At 37.1% G+C, this 17,883-nt stretch overlaps 1 protein-coding gene across 2 annotated transcripts in view; it reads right to left on the bottom strand.

Moving 5' to 3' along the window:
- Positions 1 to 17,028: 17,028 nt before the first annotated feature.
- Positions 17,029 to 17,883, bottom strand: part of dnajb6 (DnaJ heat shock protein family (Hsp40) member B6) — a 20,500-nt gene continuing 19,645 nt past the window's right edge. The window contains exon 10 of one of the 2 annotated variants that reach the window (XM_020712549.2): positions 17,029 to 17,846. In XM_020712549.2, the coding sequence (XP_020568208.1) occupies positions 17,737 to 17,846 (110 nt within the window). In that variant the 3' untranslated portion in view covers positions 17,029 to 17,736. The remainder of the gene's footprint in view (positions 17,847 to 17,883) is intronic. The other variant, XM_011488993.2, reaches the window with a different exon arrangement.

Below are 17,883 nucleotides of genomic sequence, written 5' to 3'. Positions count from 1 at the left end.
TTTTTCCATGCTTTAACATTGAACTCAGGGCTTTTCCAGTCTTCTAAACTGACTCTTCAGGAAAGATTTTGGATTTTTTAATTGATAATTCTATTTTTCAACTGTAAATAAAATAGAGGGAAATTGGGACACTTTCATTTCCACAAGTCAACAAAAACAAAAGATCTTTCTTAATTTCTGATACCGGGGGTTAATGAAAGGGACAGAAAGGAGAAAACGTGTTTATTTATCCCTTATACTTTTTGTATAAACAATTTTTTGAAAAGAAATAGCTGTGTATATTCACATATATACAAAAAAATATACACACACATATATATATATATATATATATATATATATATATATATATATATATATATATATACTATGCAAGAAGATATATATATATTTCTTTATCCAAATCCAGAATGACAGGATGTTAATGGCGAACCAGACAACCAGCCATGTATAACTGGATAGAGAACAGAGGAAAGCCATTGTGGTGGATGTGGCAGTGCCAAGTGATGGAAACATCAGGAAGAAGGAACATGAAGGAACATGAGACACTGGAGAAATACCAGGGACTCAGAGAAGAACTGCAGAAAGCATGGAAAGTGCAGGTGACAGTGGTGCCCGTGGTAATTGGAGCAAATTAATTGGCCAAAGCAGATTTCTGAAAGACCTCAGACCTCTCAGTCCAGAAGAGCGCAGTGCTAGGAACAGCTAAGATACTGCGCAGAACCCTCAAGCTCCCAGGCCTCTGGTAAAATTATTTTCATTGAAACACCTTATAACTTTATTTCATATAATATCTAAAGACTCAGTGTACTGGCAGGCTGCATGGTGGGACAGAGGTTAGCGCTCTTGCCTCACATCGATAGGGTCCTGGTTTGAGTCCCAGACCTTTCTTTGTGGAGTTTGCATGTTCTCCACATGCATGCGTGGGTCTTCTCTAGGCACTCTGGCTTCCTCCCACAGTCCCAAAAACATGCTTCATTGGTTAATTGCTATGTCCAAAGTGTCTCTAGGTGTGAATGTGCTTGTCTGTGGTGTGCCCCGTCTTCGCTCAACAGTAGCCGGGACAGGCTCCAGCATGTATGGATGGATATACTGGCTTGAAATAATCAGGTATTATTTTAAAAACAGAACTTGTTGGTTGTCTTCAACAGTGTTTCGTTACAAAAAAAAGAATCTACATTTTAAATTTTGGATATAAACAATTTTGCTTTGTGTTTTAATCATAAAATACAACAAATGTCTTCTACTTGAAATGCATTATGACGTGTGTAATAGGATTACAACATTTCTTTTAAATCAAACATTTTGAAAAATGTGTCTTTACTAAAGTAATTCTTTAATTTATTAGGTTTAACCACAAATTCATACAACTCATCACATTACATTTTACAAATTATGAGTGCTGCTTTACTTTTTTATAATTTCCTGCAATTAAAAGAATCTCTGTTCTTTACAATACTTTTTTTTGTAACAAAAGCCCATTCTTTAATGCTTTTTATTCATTACACATTATGTATATACATCATGGTGAGCTAACTTACCCCTGTGGCAGTTAGACAACCAGGCCCAGGAAACTTTTTAGTTAACAGTAAGAGTCAGCAAAACATGAAGTTTAGTTAAATGTTGAATAATGAAGTCAAGTCACAGCGCCCTCTGGAGAGATTGTAATTATGAATGAGTCATCCAACTCCTGGGACAACCTGCACCCGTCTCAGGAAGCAGGACTTGATTTCTAAGATGCTGTTAGGATTACTTCAAAAGTTGATTTTTTTTTTTTTCCCCAAGCAATAAATTTAAAAAAAAAATTCAACTTATTTGTGCAGAAAACTTGGAGGAACCATTGAAACTAGGACTTAAAAACATTTTTTTATGAAAAGTCTAAGTAGCTTGAAGTTTAGTGACCAATAAAGGAAACCGGTTTATAAGACAAAAAATACAATTTATTAGTATTTTTCTAAATTTATTGTCATTTTGTTCAAACCAGTATTTTAGTTCAAAATATTTAGATTGAACAATATTTTTTCCACCCAAGTAGATTCTGATTTAGTTTAACTAAAGTCATATCAACTATCAAGATCAGCTCAGATTTTTTAAACCTAAATATTAAGTTCAACATAAAATTTAAATGTCTTTAACCTCAACTACCCCAAAGGCAATTTTTCTTGTGTTTTTTTCAGGTGATTTCACATCATTTTGGTTGCAGGAATTAACTAAATAAAGACTGAAAGTCAAATAATATATTTTTTTTAAATTAAAAACACACAAATAATAAACAGTGGGCAAATTTCTCTACACTTGTTGTCTAGGGTTCAAATCGGTTCATTCTCATAGCGAATTTATAATTTTGCTCCACAATGACATGTAAAAAGGTAAGGATTGGAAAAAAAAGATCAAATGAAAGATCAAACATTTTCTTTAAAATATAAAATAAATAGTAAAAAGCGCCTTTCCATTAACTTTCCCCTTATTCTTTCATTTAGAACGGATCTCCAGCAAAAAATGAAAATCCAAACATAAACATCATCAATGCAAAATTGCCTAAAACTGCTGGTCGGTTTCATTTTTCTCCCACCTGTGCTGCAGTGAACATGTGGAAGACCACACGTTTCACCAGCACATAATGCAGAGGTTGTTGATTGTGTTAAGCAGGTGTAACCATCTTCTTGCATAGTAATCTGCCTATTTTGGCCTTTTCCAACACAGAGGCAACCCTATTTACCAGTTTGTTCCCATGTTTTGAATTAGTGTTTGAAATGCTGCAAACCAAAGCAGTAATTCCATCAATTTGAGTTTTTTTTTTTTTTTCAAATGTCTGTGTGCAAAAAAAAAACCCAGAGATTTCACAACACAGCAATTATAGGACACAGAACAGATGTCAAACTAAAATAGATTATTAATTGGGGGCAAACAGATGTAATGTGATAACACAGACACAATGCAATCGTTAAAAGATGCTAAATTAACACAACACGACACATAATTTAAAATATTAGGCAGAATAGACAACAAGGGGCTGAAAATGGCCAGTAGTATACAATAGAACCGTAAAAAATAAAAATGCTTTCAAAATTGTAATTTTGACAAGTTTGTCACTATCTTTTCTTTCTATAGGTCAACTTTATTAAAGAGATGAATGTTTGTCTCTAAAATGACATAAAAGGATATGAAGAAAGACAACAAGGAAAATAACACAAAAGACAAATAAAGGACAAGTTAATTTTAATTAAATAGAATAGAATAGAATGCCTTTATTGTCACTGTACACATGTACAATTCACATCACACACACATGCAGTGAAATTAAAGCCGCTCACTATTCAGTGCAAACATACAAGAGAGAAAAAACTCGCAGAATAATATAATAATAAAATAAAATAATTTCTCAAAATGAAGGGCACAGTTTACAAATTACAAACTACAAAAGAACAAAATCTACAATAGAAATTTCTGCAGAGAGGTAGTTATGACAGACACAGAAGAAACCTGCTGTGTCCATGAGTGCAGAGATATATTGCACTTAATGTATTGCACATATTGGGATGGTTTTTACATGATGGGAAGCGCATAGTGAGAGAGAGAGACATGGAGGTGGAGCTGTCAGTGACCGTGCATGTGGGAGTTCAGGATGGTTATGGCTTTTGGGAAAAAACTGTTTTTAAGGCGGTTTGTCCTTGATCTGATGCACCTGTAGCGCCTTCCTGAGGGCAACAGGTCAAACAGTCCAGAGCCAGGGTGGGAACTGTCTTTTATGATCTTCCCCGCTCTGCCTAGACAACGGGAGGAATAGATGTCCGACAGGGAGGGGAGAGGGGAGCCGATGATCCTCTGAGCTGCTTTGACTACCCTCTGCAGTCTCTCCCTGTCCGCCATGGTGCAGCTGCCGTACCACACTGTAATGCAGTACGTCAGAAGGCTTTCTATGGACGTGCGGTAGAAGGTTGTCAGCAGGCTGGGGTCCAGATTGTGCTTCCTGAGGACCCGCAGAAAGTGGAGTCTCTGCTGAGCCTTCTTGATGACCTCTGTGATGTTCTCTGTCCAGGAGATGTTGTTGGACAATACAACACCCAGAAACCGGAAGGTGTGAACCCTCTCCACACGCTCTCCATTGATGTAGAGGGGAGCTGGGTCGGTGCTGTGCCTCCTGAAGTCCACGATGATCTATTTGGTTTTCTTGGTGTTCAGAGCTAGGTTGTTGTTTGAGCACCAAGCTGCCAGCTTCAGGACCTCCTCCCTGTAGGCTGCCTCGTCTCCCTTTGAGATGAGTCCGACAACTGTGGTGTCATCAGCAAACTTCACGATGAGGTTGCGACTGAAGCGATGATCCAGGCAACTGAGAAAATATAAGAAAGAAAAACATAGGTAGTCTATTTAAACCTGATTTCAAAGTAGGCTAAAATAATAATAATAAAAAGGTATACAGAAATAATTGAAAAATGACAATAAAAAAATTTGTTGACATTGGAAAAATAATTGCTCATTGAAGTAAATAATTCACAATATTGAAATTACTAATATTAAAATACTGAAATTAAACTTTTGTAAATTTTGTAAATATTTGTATATAAACATATATAAATATTCCAAAACATTATGAGGTTTTAATGCGTAACTTTCTGACGTTAAACCTGTGTTGCAGGCTGCTGCCTTCCTCTGACCTGATATTTTCCGTACCATATTTGAACATGACTAAAACCTTCACAGACATTTAAGTTGTGATTAAAATGTGAGTAAAGATTTCAGTCGGTGCACCACAGTCCAGCTATAACAAGGTCACTCTGGTGGTTTAAAGGATTAATGGTCTGACCGTGATATTTAAAGAGATTCAGCAAAAGGTCCTGAGTTAAAGGTGAGGAGTCATTATCAACATCTGTCTGAGCAGAAAAGCAAAAGACGACCTGTGAGAAAATCTTCACTCATTATCCTTCTTACTTCCTTTCTGTGTTTATTAATGGGAGCCGAACAGCCCTGGTGACATTTTACACAGTTTCATGGCCGTCCCATCATGCGTCTTGGGGATACCTTGGCATTTGGCTGCAATGTTTTTAATCAGTGTCTGCAGCGCTGACCAGCACGACTTCAACCCTGCTCACTGTCACTCATCATAAGCGAGTTTATCAGAACGCATCTAACCGCCAAACTCCGCAGGGACCTTAACCATTTGCATACTAAGATTGCTTTCTTTTGCTCGGCTGAGAACGCTCCTCTTTTGCATAATTATTAATGATAAAGAGACGGTGAACAAACGTGTCAGAAGGTATTAGCATTGAGTATACAACTAGATGCGAAAGGATCCGTTCAGTGACGCGCTGGGAGAAGAGATGAGGGCAGAGGAGAGCAAAACGAGAGAGCAGGACTGTCAGGAGAAACACTTTTGTATGAAGAGAAGGGGTTAATTAAAGGTCCAAAGATGGAAACAATAGACAAGAGTGACACTGTTTGGAGGAGAAACCCCATAGAGATGAAGAGTCTGCATCAAACAGGAAAAAAAAAAAATTAAATGTTGCCCAAAAATAACTAAAAGAATGAGAAAGCGAGAGACATTCTCAAAGGGTTTCCATTGAAAGCAGCAGGAGGCAGTAAAAGCAGCAGATATATAACATGCAATTACATCAAAGGAAGTAGCGCCTGGCAGAAGGCGAATCCACAGTGGTGAACAGCATAAGATGTTTACATACAGCAGAGTAACTGTAGCTGCTCATTTCATTTCTGCTGTGTACCATTAAAGCAGCGGGGCCCATATTGTCTGTCATCTGTTGTCGGTAATTACCACTTTTTACATAGTCTTACCTTCAGTGGATAATGTTCAGTGTCTATATGAGAAGTGTTTCATCTGAACAGTTTAACTGTTTGCCACTTTATGTGAAACATCTGCACCCTTTTTTTTTTTACAGGACAGGAACAAATAAGTCCTGCAGACTATGACACCCCCCCCCCCCCCTGTGTTTTCTCCTAAACACAGACCTGTGCACCCTCTGCGCCATCTAATAGCATGATATTATAAATGCTTCAAGCGCTTGTTAAGTCACGTCTGCGCATTTGTGGCACAATAGATGACCTTTTCTGGCTTAACGAGGCTTTTTCACAAGTTTTCAAATCAAAACATGCAGTAGAGCTTGGATTAAAGCTTCTGTGGGGTTTTTATTTTATTTTTATTTTGGTACTGGATAGTCCATATTTACTTCTCAAATGTTTGACTGGAAAGAAAAAAATGATGTTCAGAAATCCTCTGCTTGCACCTGTCCTCCTTTTTAGTGGGTGTGAGACTTTCCAAACTTGGCAGGTCACATCAGTGAGAATAACCTCAGGGGTCGCCGCCGGTCTCAACTTTTGTATCCTTCAACAAATAACTGATAATAACCTTTAACCTCACCGCTTTGCATTTGAATGGACATCAGTATGCCACAACCCCCATTCTCTACAGCAACCTCAGGACCAAATGAAAGGTCAGCCCTCAAAATCTAAACTTGATCTTTCTTTTTTTTTTTTAATGAACCCATCCAGATGTGGGGATGAGGGTGGGGCTGGGATGCAAGCTTCAGACTCATCTGCATCACAGATCAGGGTTCTTAGAGAAAAATCAACCATCCATGATTCATTACATGTTTCCTGCTGAGCTTTTGGAGATGGCAACCGTCCTAGCAACAGGATCCTAGCAACAGCAACAACTCTCTGCCGCAGCAGCGGCCTATCAGCAACACCGATGTCTGATCAAAATTTAACCAATGACGAGGGGGGAAGCATGTGGGGAGCGTGATGATGTGTTTCCTTCCACATGCAGCCTTTCAGGCTGGGAAATGTTTCAGGGTGTGAACTCCAGAGGTACAGAGCTGTGTCTTTTTGGGTTACATGTGTGAAGACTGACCTTTACTTTTGGATTTAGGGCCATTTTGAGACTCGTGTCCACTAAATTATTTTGTTCAAGTGTGAGCTTTTCTTGTGGTGCTGAGGTTTTGAGACACTTTGATAAAAACTGTGTTTTTGGTGTTTTTAACATGTTTTTGTGGCATTTTTCTGATCATTAAGGGCATATATTAAGAAAATTATTATATAGCATTTCTGGGTATTCCCTTTATGCAGATAAAAAAAGAAAGTTTGAATAAGATTTGATTTGCACAAAATATTCTGCATGGGGGACAAGCTCCCTGCTCTGCTCCATTCCTATGGATCCACATGTAGACGACTAGATCCATGTCTGTCTTCGGTTTTCTCCTCCGAGCTGACATCTGGCTCAAGATTGTATGGGTGTTGTACCAGTTGTGTTAGGTTAGGGGTTGGGAGGGGCTGCAAGCTAGTTAGAGAGCCTGTGAACAGAAAGCTCTCAGTTATGGGTGACGGAAAGGAGGGACAGGGTTGCTTCACGCCAGCAGTCCCCCCCACAACTATAAAGGTAAATTTTGAATGAACTCGCGCCGCTGTGCAGAAACTATGTTCTAGAAAACGATACAAGTTTTGATTTTGCCTAAAAACGACATCATCATACTTAAAAGACCACTGGGAACGCTTTCAAAATGCCTTTTAAAGCAGACTATCAGTTAGACTTTTGGGAGAAATATATTTAACAAAATGCGGGAAAATGAACAAACATCTAATCTTTAAAAGAAAATCATTATAGCAGAATAGAACACAATAATAGACTAAATATATGCACTTTTCACTACCGTAACACGATGATTTAGCTTCAGGAACTATAAAAGAAATCCAGCACATTAGCGCAGCATCTGAACAATTATTGAGACAACCACAACAATCATGCTAACAAGTTCACTAAAGTCTTTATATTAAATGACTAAATCCAAGGAATTCTGAGTCATCTGTGTCACTTCTGAGCAATTCCACCAAGTCTGGCGTTAGACGTGAGAGCGTGAGCGGCGCTTCTTCTGCTTTTTGCTGCGTTGCTGTCAGTAATAAATAGTGATACACACACCTACAGCGCCTTCCAGTAGTTGTTAGTGGGAAAATAATAAACATGTAAGTCACACCCTCGGCCCAACTATCCAAAAAACTGTGACCTATATTCCGTAAAATTCGGTAGCTTAAAACATGATTGAAGTTGGTCTTAAAGAACTTGGCAGTTGTCTAAATGAGTATAGACTGACATTACGAAGAGGAAATGTTGGTGGTTTTATGTGATCTGGAACCCTGTCATCATACAAGCTGATAAATGTATCACAATATAAACTAAATATTTGGTCATTTCTGTTCAGTTCGCATCATGTTTTGTGGTTTTTGTCTGAGCACAGAAAGGATTTGTGCTCTGTTCGACTTTTCCAACAATGCACTAGCTTGAATGATGCTTTGCCGAGGCCTTAAAAGGTTTAGTTAAACTTTTTTGTGCTTTATTTGATTAAAAAAGTTCATTTCCAAGGTTTCTGGTGTAAACATGACTCAAAGACAGAAGATTTCAACCTATGATTAAAGCATGAAAATAATATATTTAAAGCTCAAATTGAATTGATTAGTTTATTTTAAACAATTTTCAAAACAAAGAAAAGACAACAAAAATGAAATTACCTAGATATATTCAATTCATTTAGGAATTCATTCATGGATCGATTAAAAAATAAATTAAAGAAAATAATCTTTTTGAAATCATAATTCCTCCTAATCCATTAAGTATAATGATTGTTTAATTGCTTGGATGGGAGGGGGATGAAGCAAATTTATATAATCCCGCCCTTATTATGTATTACATAATTTTTTTTACATTATTACCATGATCCTGTTTGTAACACATTGATAAAGTTTTAAAATCTTTTAAATCCACGTCGAAATTAATTTTAAGTTTCAAAGATGGACTCACTATTGATTTCCACAAAAAAATGTTTTAAATAATTAAAAAAAAAACATTTTAATGTTCAAAAAGAAAAATGTCCAGGGGTGTACACAGGGGTGTAGATAAAAACAGAAGCTCACCTTAAAAAGGAGTGTAGTGTTCCTCCACATCAGGTAGGGGGGGCGATGATATTATCTTGATGAAGTTAGGTCACAGGGAGCCTTGAGATTCTACTTTGTAGAAGTGCACTGTTAATAGCCTTTTGTTATAAAGGCAGGTATGGTAATTTGTAGGAATAACATCACCTATACATCTGCTTGGACCACAGTGATCTATCCAATATTAACCGAAAGGCTAAATGCTTTGTTTTTGTTTTAAATGCCCTCTTAGCAGCATAGATTTACCACAATACCAGAAACTTCTATATTAGACTCCTCCTACATGCAAATTATTTGAAAGCATTGGATTATTATTTTTTTGTTGTTGTTCTGCTTCGCTGTAATGACATGCCATTTTTCAAAAAAAACACCTTGACCGTCATCTTATGTCAGATAAGCCTGATGTTCCCTTCAAAGGAGCATGGTCTGTGCAGCCCCCAAATGGCCTGACAGCATTTTCTGTGATGATGCATTACACTGATGCCTTCCTCTCCATTTCGGAGCAATCTCTCTTTTTCCTGCCTACTTGCACAGCCAGAGAATGAAGAGAAACCACAGATGGAGAGGTCAAAAACACCCATGCATCATTGACATTCTGACTTAGATGGGTCCGCTTCGACATTTACACATAGATAACACAAGAAAACATTTAAATTGACACTTTACCCTCTCAGGGATGATACAACTCCAAAAAAAATGCATGTAATAAACCTACAGAGCTGTTTTTTTTATAAGCTTCGCCACAAACCGCAAATTATAGATCAAATCAGTCTAATCTTTCTGATATTCAATTTGTTTCCAATCTAGAAGCAGAAAGCACCAGTGAAAGTATTTAAACAGCACAATAAGGATAGCAAAAGCCCTCTCACTCTGCACATAAAATGTTATTTTAGAGTCAAAACTGATTTACATATTGTTTCTTTGAACCACTGCATGCATGTTTTACTGCAATCGGGTCCTGATTGCTCCCAGCGGGAAAGAGGCGTTTTTGTCATTTAAATAGCCCCGCGGATTGTTCCCTTTATATTTTTGTCAGAAAGTTTGAATCTTGGATTCAGAAAAGGCGGTCTAATCAGCACACTAAAATTACTTGTAGATTCTCTGAAAAACATCCCAGATTATTTCAGATTGACTCTAGCATCCAGCATTTTAGAGAAGCAGCTTCCTTTCAGCTCCTGGAATGAAAGACAAGCATGTGCTTTCATTTGAGGAACATTGTTCCTGTGTTGGTCTCTCAGCTTCAGGATTTCAGTGGGGGCTGTTGGACTTGTCGTCATACCTTTGGGTGACGCATTTCTGAGAAACCATGAAAAAAAATGATGAACGAAGTAAAAAGTAAAATCGATTTTTTTTCTTTTTGCATGATGTAGTCAATGAGGAAATAGCCGCTCAGCCCATGTCAAAGTGGACGCTAAAAAATCAGTCTCATCTGAATTTTAGGGAGGGATGGATAAACACAAAAAAATGGGTCACTATGTGATATCTTTTCATCATAATGACAAACACAGATACACCGTTTGAGCAACTTTATCAGCAGCATCCTTGTAACATTAGACATCATTATGGTCTGTTGGAACAACTGTCACAAAAAAATCCATGTTTGGAGTAAAGGTTCCTGGTTTTTCTCTGTTAAATGCAGCTTTTTTTATTTTGAAGTTGAATGCTCTTCTTCTGTTTCATTACTGGCTCTTTTCTGCAAAATGAAACCTTCCAAATGCGTTCATTTTTTTGTGCCCTTTGCGAGCTTTAAGGGTCTCAATTTAGCGATTGGCGCAGCAGCTTTAGGGAATTATCGGATGTATTTTTGACATTTGACTGAACGGCTTGACACGCCTTGAGAATAAGTCGGATGTGGTAAAGAGAATCCAGCAGTTTTCCAAAATAAAACTTCCTTCAGAATCAGATTTTCATTAAGGACATGGAAAAAGTGTAGGTTGCGTTTTCTTTTACTGCTGCCAACTGTCCAACCAACTGTCCCATAATCCAGTACCAGTCTGCTGCCTGGAGGTTGGGGACCACGGGTCTAAAGAATAATGCGTTTGCATTCACACCAAACGTCATCCGAGTTTACGTTTGAGTGCAGTTCAGAGTTAGCTTGTCAGAGCTCAGGAGAGCATTCACATCTGGGAAATGAAGCAGAGCATCAAAGGAAACAAACCGGTGCGGACCAAACAGCTGGTCTAATTTTATACATATGATTTTTATGGGTGGCGTAGTGATAGGACACTACAGTAGTGAGTTTTGCTGTGCATGCGTGGGTTTTCTCCAGGCATCCTCCAACAGTCCAAAAACACGTTTCATAGATTAATTGGTATTCCATTAGATGTGAATGTGAGTGTGTGTGGTTGTTTGTCTCTGTGTGACCCTGCAATGGACTTGCAAACTGTTGAGGGTGTACCTCACCGTCACCCAACATTGGCTGGGATAGGCTCCAGCAGCCCTCTCAGATTGTAGGTTTGGGGTTAAGCTGATGGATAGATTTTTTTTTATCTTTCTATCTGCTTGTCCCATCTATCTGCCATAGAAAATTGGGATCAGTATCATTGAATATGAAAATAAAACTGCCTGAAAATCAGCTCAGTCAAAACCAAGGGGACCATATCTGTAACTGTAAAACACAAACTGCCATGTAACTAGACTGTAGGATGATAGTTTCTGTCACTTTCCTCATAACCAATATGAAATTGTTTATTTTCAGAGGATACTTTTTTATTCCAGGTATTTGCTTGGTACCGTTTAAACTCTGAAATATTTTTCTGTAGAGTTTGAGGAGCATATCTAAAGTTTATTACAGGCTCACTTTCAAGCTGTGGTTCACTAAAACTGCATTATGCACTCCTGTTCCCCGCTGAGCTGCTGTATCCAGGGATTAAGGCACATTCAGAGTCTATATGAGAAAACAGTTTCCTGAATCAGAGGAAAACTTTAGGCACCCTGCAGTGAAAGCTCCTGCAAGCTATCTCTTATATAAAAAATGCTCAGCAGTTGGGCTCATACACTCACAATTCAAAGCTTTTGATTAAACTCACATTTATGCTTTCTTTTTTATTAGACAAGGGACAGTAAGTTAAATAATTAGAATAAAATTAACAATCATTCAAGAATCTAAAAATTGCAGTTAAATGTGTGAAGAACAAAGCCCTTGAAAAGAAAGGACTCAGAGTGTACGCGTTTTTTACAGATCTGGTATTTCAATGAATTGCTAGTAAAGGCATTTTTTTTTGCAGGCGAAGGTGTGAATCTTTATGCATGTTAACTAGTTTTACTAAAAATGATCTTTTTGGTTATTCTGCTTTCTGTCTTCTATTCTGCTGAGTGCACTACAGAAAAAGCACAAAAAAACTGTCTCACTCCAGTTTAACTGCTCCTAAATCCCTGTCTGACAGCTGTTCCAGAATGAAGCCCATACAGGTGGCTTTTTGTTCCCTTCCACGTGTTCTATATTTTTGTGTCATCTAAGTGGCATAAGGACACCACATCATTCTGGGGTTTTCTTCTTCTAATACATATGTGTCAAACTCAAGGCCCCTGGGCCAAATGTGGCCCTCGAGAGCATAAAAGTTTTTAATTTCGTAAAATAAAAATTGGTGTGCTTTTATTCATATCTAGGGGGAATCTGACTTGAAATATTGGACTGGGCAACTATACATTAGGGCGTAAACACTGTCCATTTAACCTAACCTCTCAGAATCAAATGTAAAAGGATTTATGCTAAAGTAACAAGCAAACATATGTTTTCTATGTAACTGTAATTTTCACTTTAAAAAGTTATAGTAAATAAATAATGAGTTATTTAACATTAAGGAGTAGGTACGTTTATTTTTCATTACATTTAGTTACATGTATAAGTTATTTCTGGCCCTTTGAGGACAGCCACTATGCTGATGTGGCCCTCAGTGAAAATGAGTTTGACACCCCTCTAATGTGCATCAAGCTTTAATTATTGGATGTGTGTATGCAATTATTTAGGTTTTAGGTGCATGAGGGGAAGCAATCTGTTCAGATCTTAAGGAATTTAGCACCAGTTTGCACAACTCCCCCATCAGATGGAAAGATGACAATAATGTTTGATGATCTTCCTGGAAAAAAAGCATCATTCCACGTCTCTTGCTTGTTATAAATCAAACGGGGATGCTGCCGGTTTTGATGCCTCGTGAGCTTACATTCTCTTCGCACTTGTTGTTATTTTGTGTGAACATGTATGCATTCTTGCTTCTGTTGCTCTTGAACGCCAACCGCTTTTAATCCTATCTGAATGGTTTCTCGTTGTTCCAAAAACATGTATTTCAATGCAAAACTGCAGCTTAAATACATGGAAAGCGTTCCTCTTCCTTTGATGTATTTTCACTTGGTTGTTTGTGGTAAAGTGCAACAGAACATCAACAAAGCAACAACAAAAAACACACATTTGGATGCCATATTTAAAGGTTAATAGTTGCTGTTGTAAAAAAAATCATGCAGCGACTTATACATCTTCCTTCATGAAAATAAAATAAATAAAATATATTTATTTATATATTTATTCATCATATTTAGCTATTAGGGATGAGGTATTATAACTTTTTTGTGTCAGACTCCCCCTTTCCTTTAACTTTTGTCTAAAAATGTCTGGTTGATATAATTTTGGTAACAATAGTGTAAATTGATCTTTTTTTCTTTCTTGTACATTTATAAGTTGATAAAATGCAGAAACATTTCGTTTTTAAATATTTCTTGAGATATTTTATTTATTTACCCTGTCAAAGCAAAGCATGTAAACAAGATCATATTTTTAACTAGATCTTTTCTTTTTACGTTTAGATTCCTGGGATGCTGAAATGTCTCTGGAAATTAACATAGGAAGTTTGTGTATGTTTAAAAAAGAGAAAAAAAAGGAAAAGTGCGTACTAATTTTGTTATGTCTTGCACCCAATTATTATAATAAAATCCGTAAAATATTAGACTTTTTTTTCAACCATGATGACTGAATATTTAGACATTTATTCCAGCATCTGGGTTTGACTCCACAGTATAGCACCTCTTAAGAATGTTTAATTTTTATTTCAAAATTCATAATTTCATAACATGTATGCATTTATTAGAAATGCATTTAAATTGCATTTATTAATCTAATATATATATAATTGTATTTCATGTGTAGCTATAAGTTACTCCACTACGTTTCTGTTTTTTTTTCGGTAAAACATTTTATCAAAATATTAAACCTTTGGTCAAAATTGACTAAAATGTCTGGCTACTAAACAACCGGTTACTGTTATCTTTCTAATATTGATCACCTCCCGTTTACGCACTTGGCAGAACAAACTGTCCTCTACGAACTTGGCATGCGTTAATTTTATAATAATGCAACCTTGGCCGACCATTATCCCTGACGTATTTATGCGTTTAAGAATGCTGAAATATTCACTTTTAAAATGATTTCCTCAAATTGTGTTGTCCATTATTTCTACTCTTGTTAAAAATAACCAAAATTGGGTTGTTTTCAACCCAACAATGAGCGATCAACTTTTTTCTGGGTAATTTTAACTCAGATAGCTAAAGGGAAAAAAAAACACAATTTGTGTTAAAATGAAATCACTATAACTCAGAAGATTTGCATTGCTCTGAAAAGTAACCCAAAAATATATTCCAGCTTGATTAACCCAAAAAGAAGTGTTTAAGAGTGTAACATAAAAAAGCAGATTTTTCTTTTCTTTTACCTGTCTAATGTGTATATAATTACATTTGATTGATATAAGTGCTCCTCTTCATTTGTTCTTTTTTTCCACCCCTACAGATGCAACAGCGTCTGCGTGGCACTTAGACGGATGAAGTGCCTCCAACCTTTTGGAGGTGAAAACCCTCAAAGTAAAAGTCACTCTGAAGATTTCACAGATGTTGTGGGGGGTTTTTTGTGTTTTTTTTCTTGCAGGAGGACGGATGTGGAGTTTAAGTCATTGAAGGAAGATGGGCCACTGGCTTTGCACAGTTTAATTAAATCCTCAGAGACTGCTGGCTGCATGGGAATAAGGGCCAAATGAGTTGCTGGGTCATGTGTTTGCGTTCTGCTGCATGAATAATACAAAACACTGCAGACTCATTCAAGTAATCTCACAGTATTGCTCCTTCCAGAGCTCTGCTGGCGTGACAGAAAAGTCCAGAACATTTTGTCTCTGGTCCCCCTCAATTACTGTGTTCAGAACAACAGTAGGTGAAAATTCATAGCATGCAAGATGGGAGGACAAGTGACTCAGCGTATAAAGAGAGTGCACCTTGCATTTTGCAGCATGAGTTTTATGACACTGGAGCCGTGGCAATCTGCTCAAATGAAAGTCATGATAACCCTTTAAATTGCATTAAACTCAGACTCAGTGGAAGAGCAGAAAAAGGAAGTATTTAGCTCATCTGAATAAATCACTTGCCAGATGTGTAATAGTATTTTCAGGTGCAGCCATTCACTGTAGAATGACCAGCTGTTCTATCCCCTCCCAGCAGATTCTCCTCTGTCATCAAAAATTCATCTGCTTGAAACTCTTAGACAGGTTTTTGTTTCCAACAATAAGTTTCACAATTTGGTAATGATCTTTTACCCTTGTGCTATCCTAGGCACTTTACCATTGGGAGTGGGGTCATCTAGACCCACTAGACAGTGCGCTGAACCTTTTTTCTTCAATGATTTGTGATCTTCACTGGTGTCCATGGATTACATGAAATCCTTCCACCTTTATCCACCTTTGTCATGGTAGGGAGAACACGTCAATGTAAGGGTGGGGTCATCTAAGATAGCATAAGGGTTAAAGGACATAGTTTCTGCAGAGCGGCTATACTTCATTAGAAACTCACCTCTGAGTTGTGGGCGGGAGCTTGAGCGTGGAACAGCCCCCTTCTTTCTCTACCATTGCTGAGAGTTTGGAGCAGGGAGCTTGTGGCCCACCTTGTGTATTTTCTGAGTCACAAATAAACTGCTTTTTTTTTTCATCTGTTCCTGCTCACAACATTTTGAAATACTCAGAAATACAGTGTTAAGGTTAATTTTCTTCATATATGTCCACCATCAACAGGAAAATGCAACAAAAAACATGTGAAAAACACCAAAAGCATGACTGTGACATGAGCAGCCATCACAGCCACAAATAAAAGACGATGTTTTGATTTATTCTTTGATGTGTTGAAGCCTTTTTTGAAGCATATTGATGGATATCAGTGTTTAAACGAACAAACCTGTATAGGGCTGCTGCATCAGGAAGAATGATGGAGCCAAGGATGACACAGCCACTGCAATCTTTTTTTTTTTTATTCCACTCACTTTCTCAACATCAAATCTATTTTTTATTGCTTTGTAAACATCCCTGACCTGAAACTAAAGTGTTTTTGAAAAAATAATTTTAACATCTTCACTTGTCAATGTAATAAATACCATTTTTTTTGTCATCTGTTTTTTTATTCTACTTGTTTTTCTGTCCATTTTTAAGATAACTGTCCCTGAATCTCACTGTACCATATAATAAATAACAATAAAGGCTTTTCTTTAATTCTTTCATACTTTCTTATTCTATTCTATTCTATTCTTCATTTTAACCCCAACAGCAGCTCATAGACACATGACAGTAAATATTGTTTTTATTTATTTTTAAAGTGTTTTATTTTTTAATGTTATTTATGATCGATTTGCTAGAACTACAGTAACAAGGTCATTTCCCCTTTGTGGGAACAATGGAGTTTTGTTCTATTTTATTCTGTTCTATTCTATTCATACCATATGTCGCTCATTCACCACGTACCATTTAATACAGGACTCTTATTAATTTAACATCACTATGAATTAAAAAACATTGAAGAATATCTGTTTATATTATTGAAAATTAATTAATTCAGAAGGGGTTGAGCTAGGCACAGTTCCAGACATGACCACTAGGGGGTTTAAACACGTCAAATCAAATTACCCAACCCTTTACATTTACTGGATTTATTTATTTTTAGCATCACACAAAAAGAAAAAGCTAAAATTGGGAAAGATTTCCTAAAAATAAGACCCGCTTTTGTTTCATGAGGCAAATTTTTGGTTGCAGTACCATAAACAACATTTTCTCTGACCAAAAGAAGATGATTCCTATTAGCGACATTTTTTTTCCCAATCATTTATTAAGTGTCCGTGAAAAGTGAACACCTTTTTAACCAAATATTTGCATTTACACAATTTTCACAATTTATTTAGAAAAAAAACAGTCAAACACTGATGACATGAGGGGATTTTTCAACCAAATGAAATATAGAAGGAACTAAAAACAGTCCAAACAGGATAAAAGGAACATGATATTCTTGAACATTTTCAACCTGTTTCAGTTCATTATCCTCCCTTTCATTGTCTCCTACAAAAGAAGTATCCACTGAATAGCCTGACCTTCACATACCCTCACCTGCTTCACAGAATTAGCACAGGAACTTTGTATCAAACAAGGCTGTTCCTGCCATTCTCCTTCCACCTGGGCCCTTTTCAAAAACTTCCCAAAAACACAGTAAAACTTAGGAAAGTCCAATCATGAGAGATGAATTGAAACTCAAGGTTCCATTAATAACAAACACAGCCACAGCTGAATCGTTAAAGCGCGTCTCGGACAAAATAAACCATTAAAACGGAGGTCTCTGCAGGCGAGCATCTAATGTAGAAGTTAAGCTTTGCGTTGCAGCTGATTAACAGGTGGAGAAATGAAGCAGCAGTAAGGCTGTCGGCTCGCCAATAATTAGCACAAAAAAAAAAACTAATGCCACAAAGAACTCATGGCTCTTCTGCAATCAGACATCATGTTCTGTACAAGTCAGAAGAGTTCAAAAAAAGGCACCAAGTCCACTGAATCTGGGGAAAAGGCGTCCAGCTCGCTTCCTTTTGGATTCTGCCTCCTTCAACCACAGCTTCTTCCTTTTGGTATCCACATGTCCTTCAAAAATGAAAGTATAAAAGCAACGTTATTTCTC

Source organism: Oryzias latipes, chromosome 20 (assembly GCF_002234675.1).
Source record: "Oryzias latipes chromosome 20, ASM223467v1".
NCBI classification, from domain to species: Eukaryota; Metazoa; Chordata; class Actinopteri; order Beloniformes; family Adrianichthyidae; genus Oryzias; species Oryzias latipes.
The sequence above is the reverse complement of the archived record's forward strand: the minus strand, read 5'-3'. Positions and strand labels throughout refer to the sequence as shown.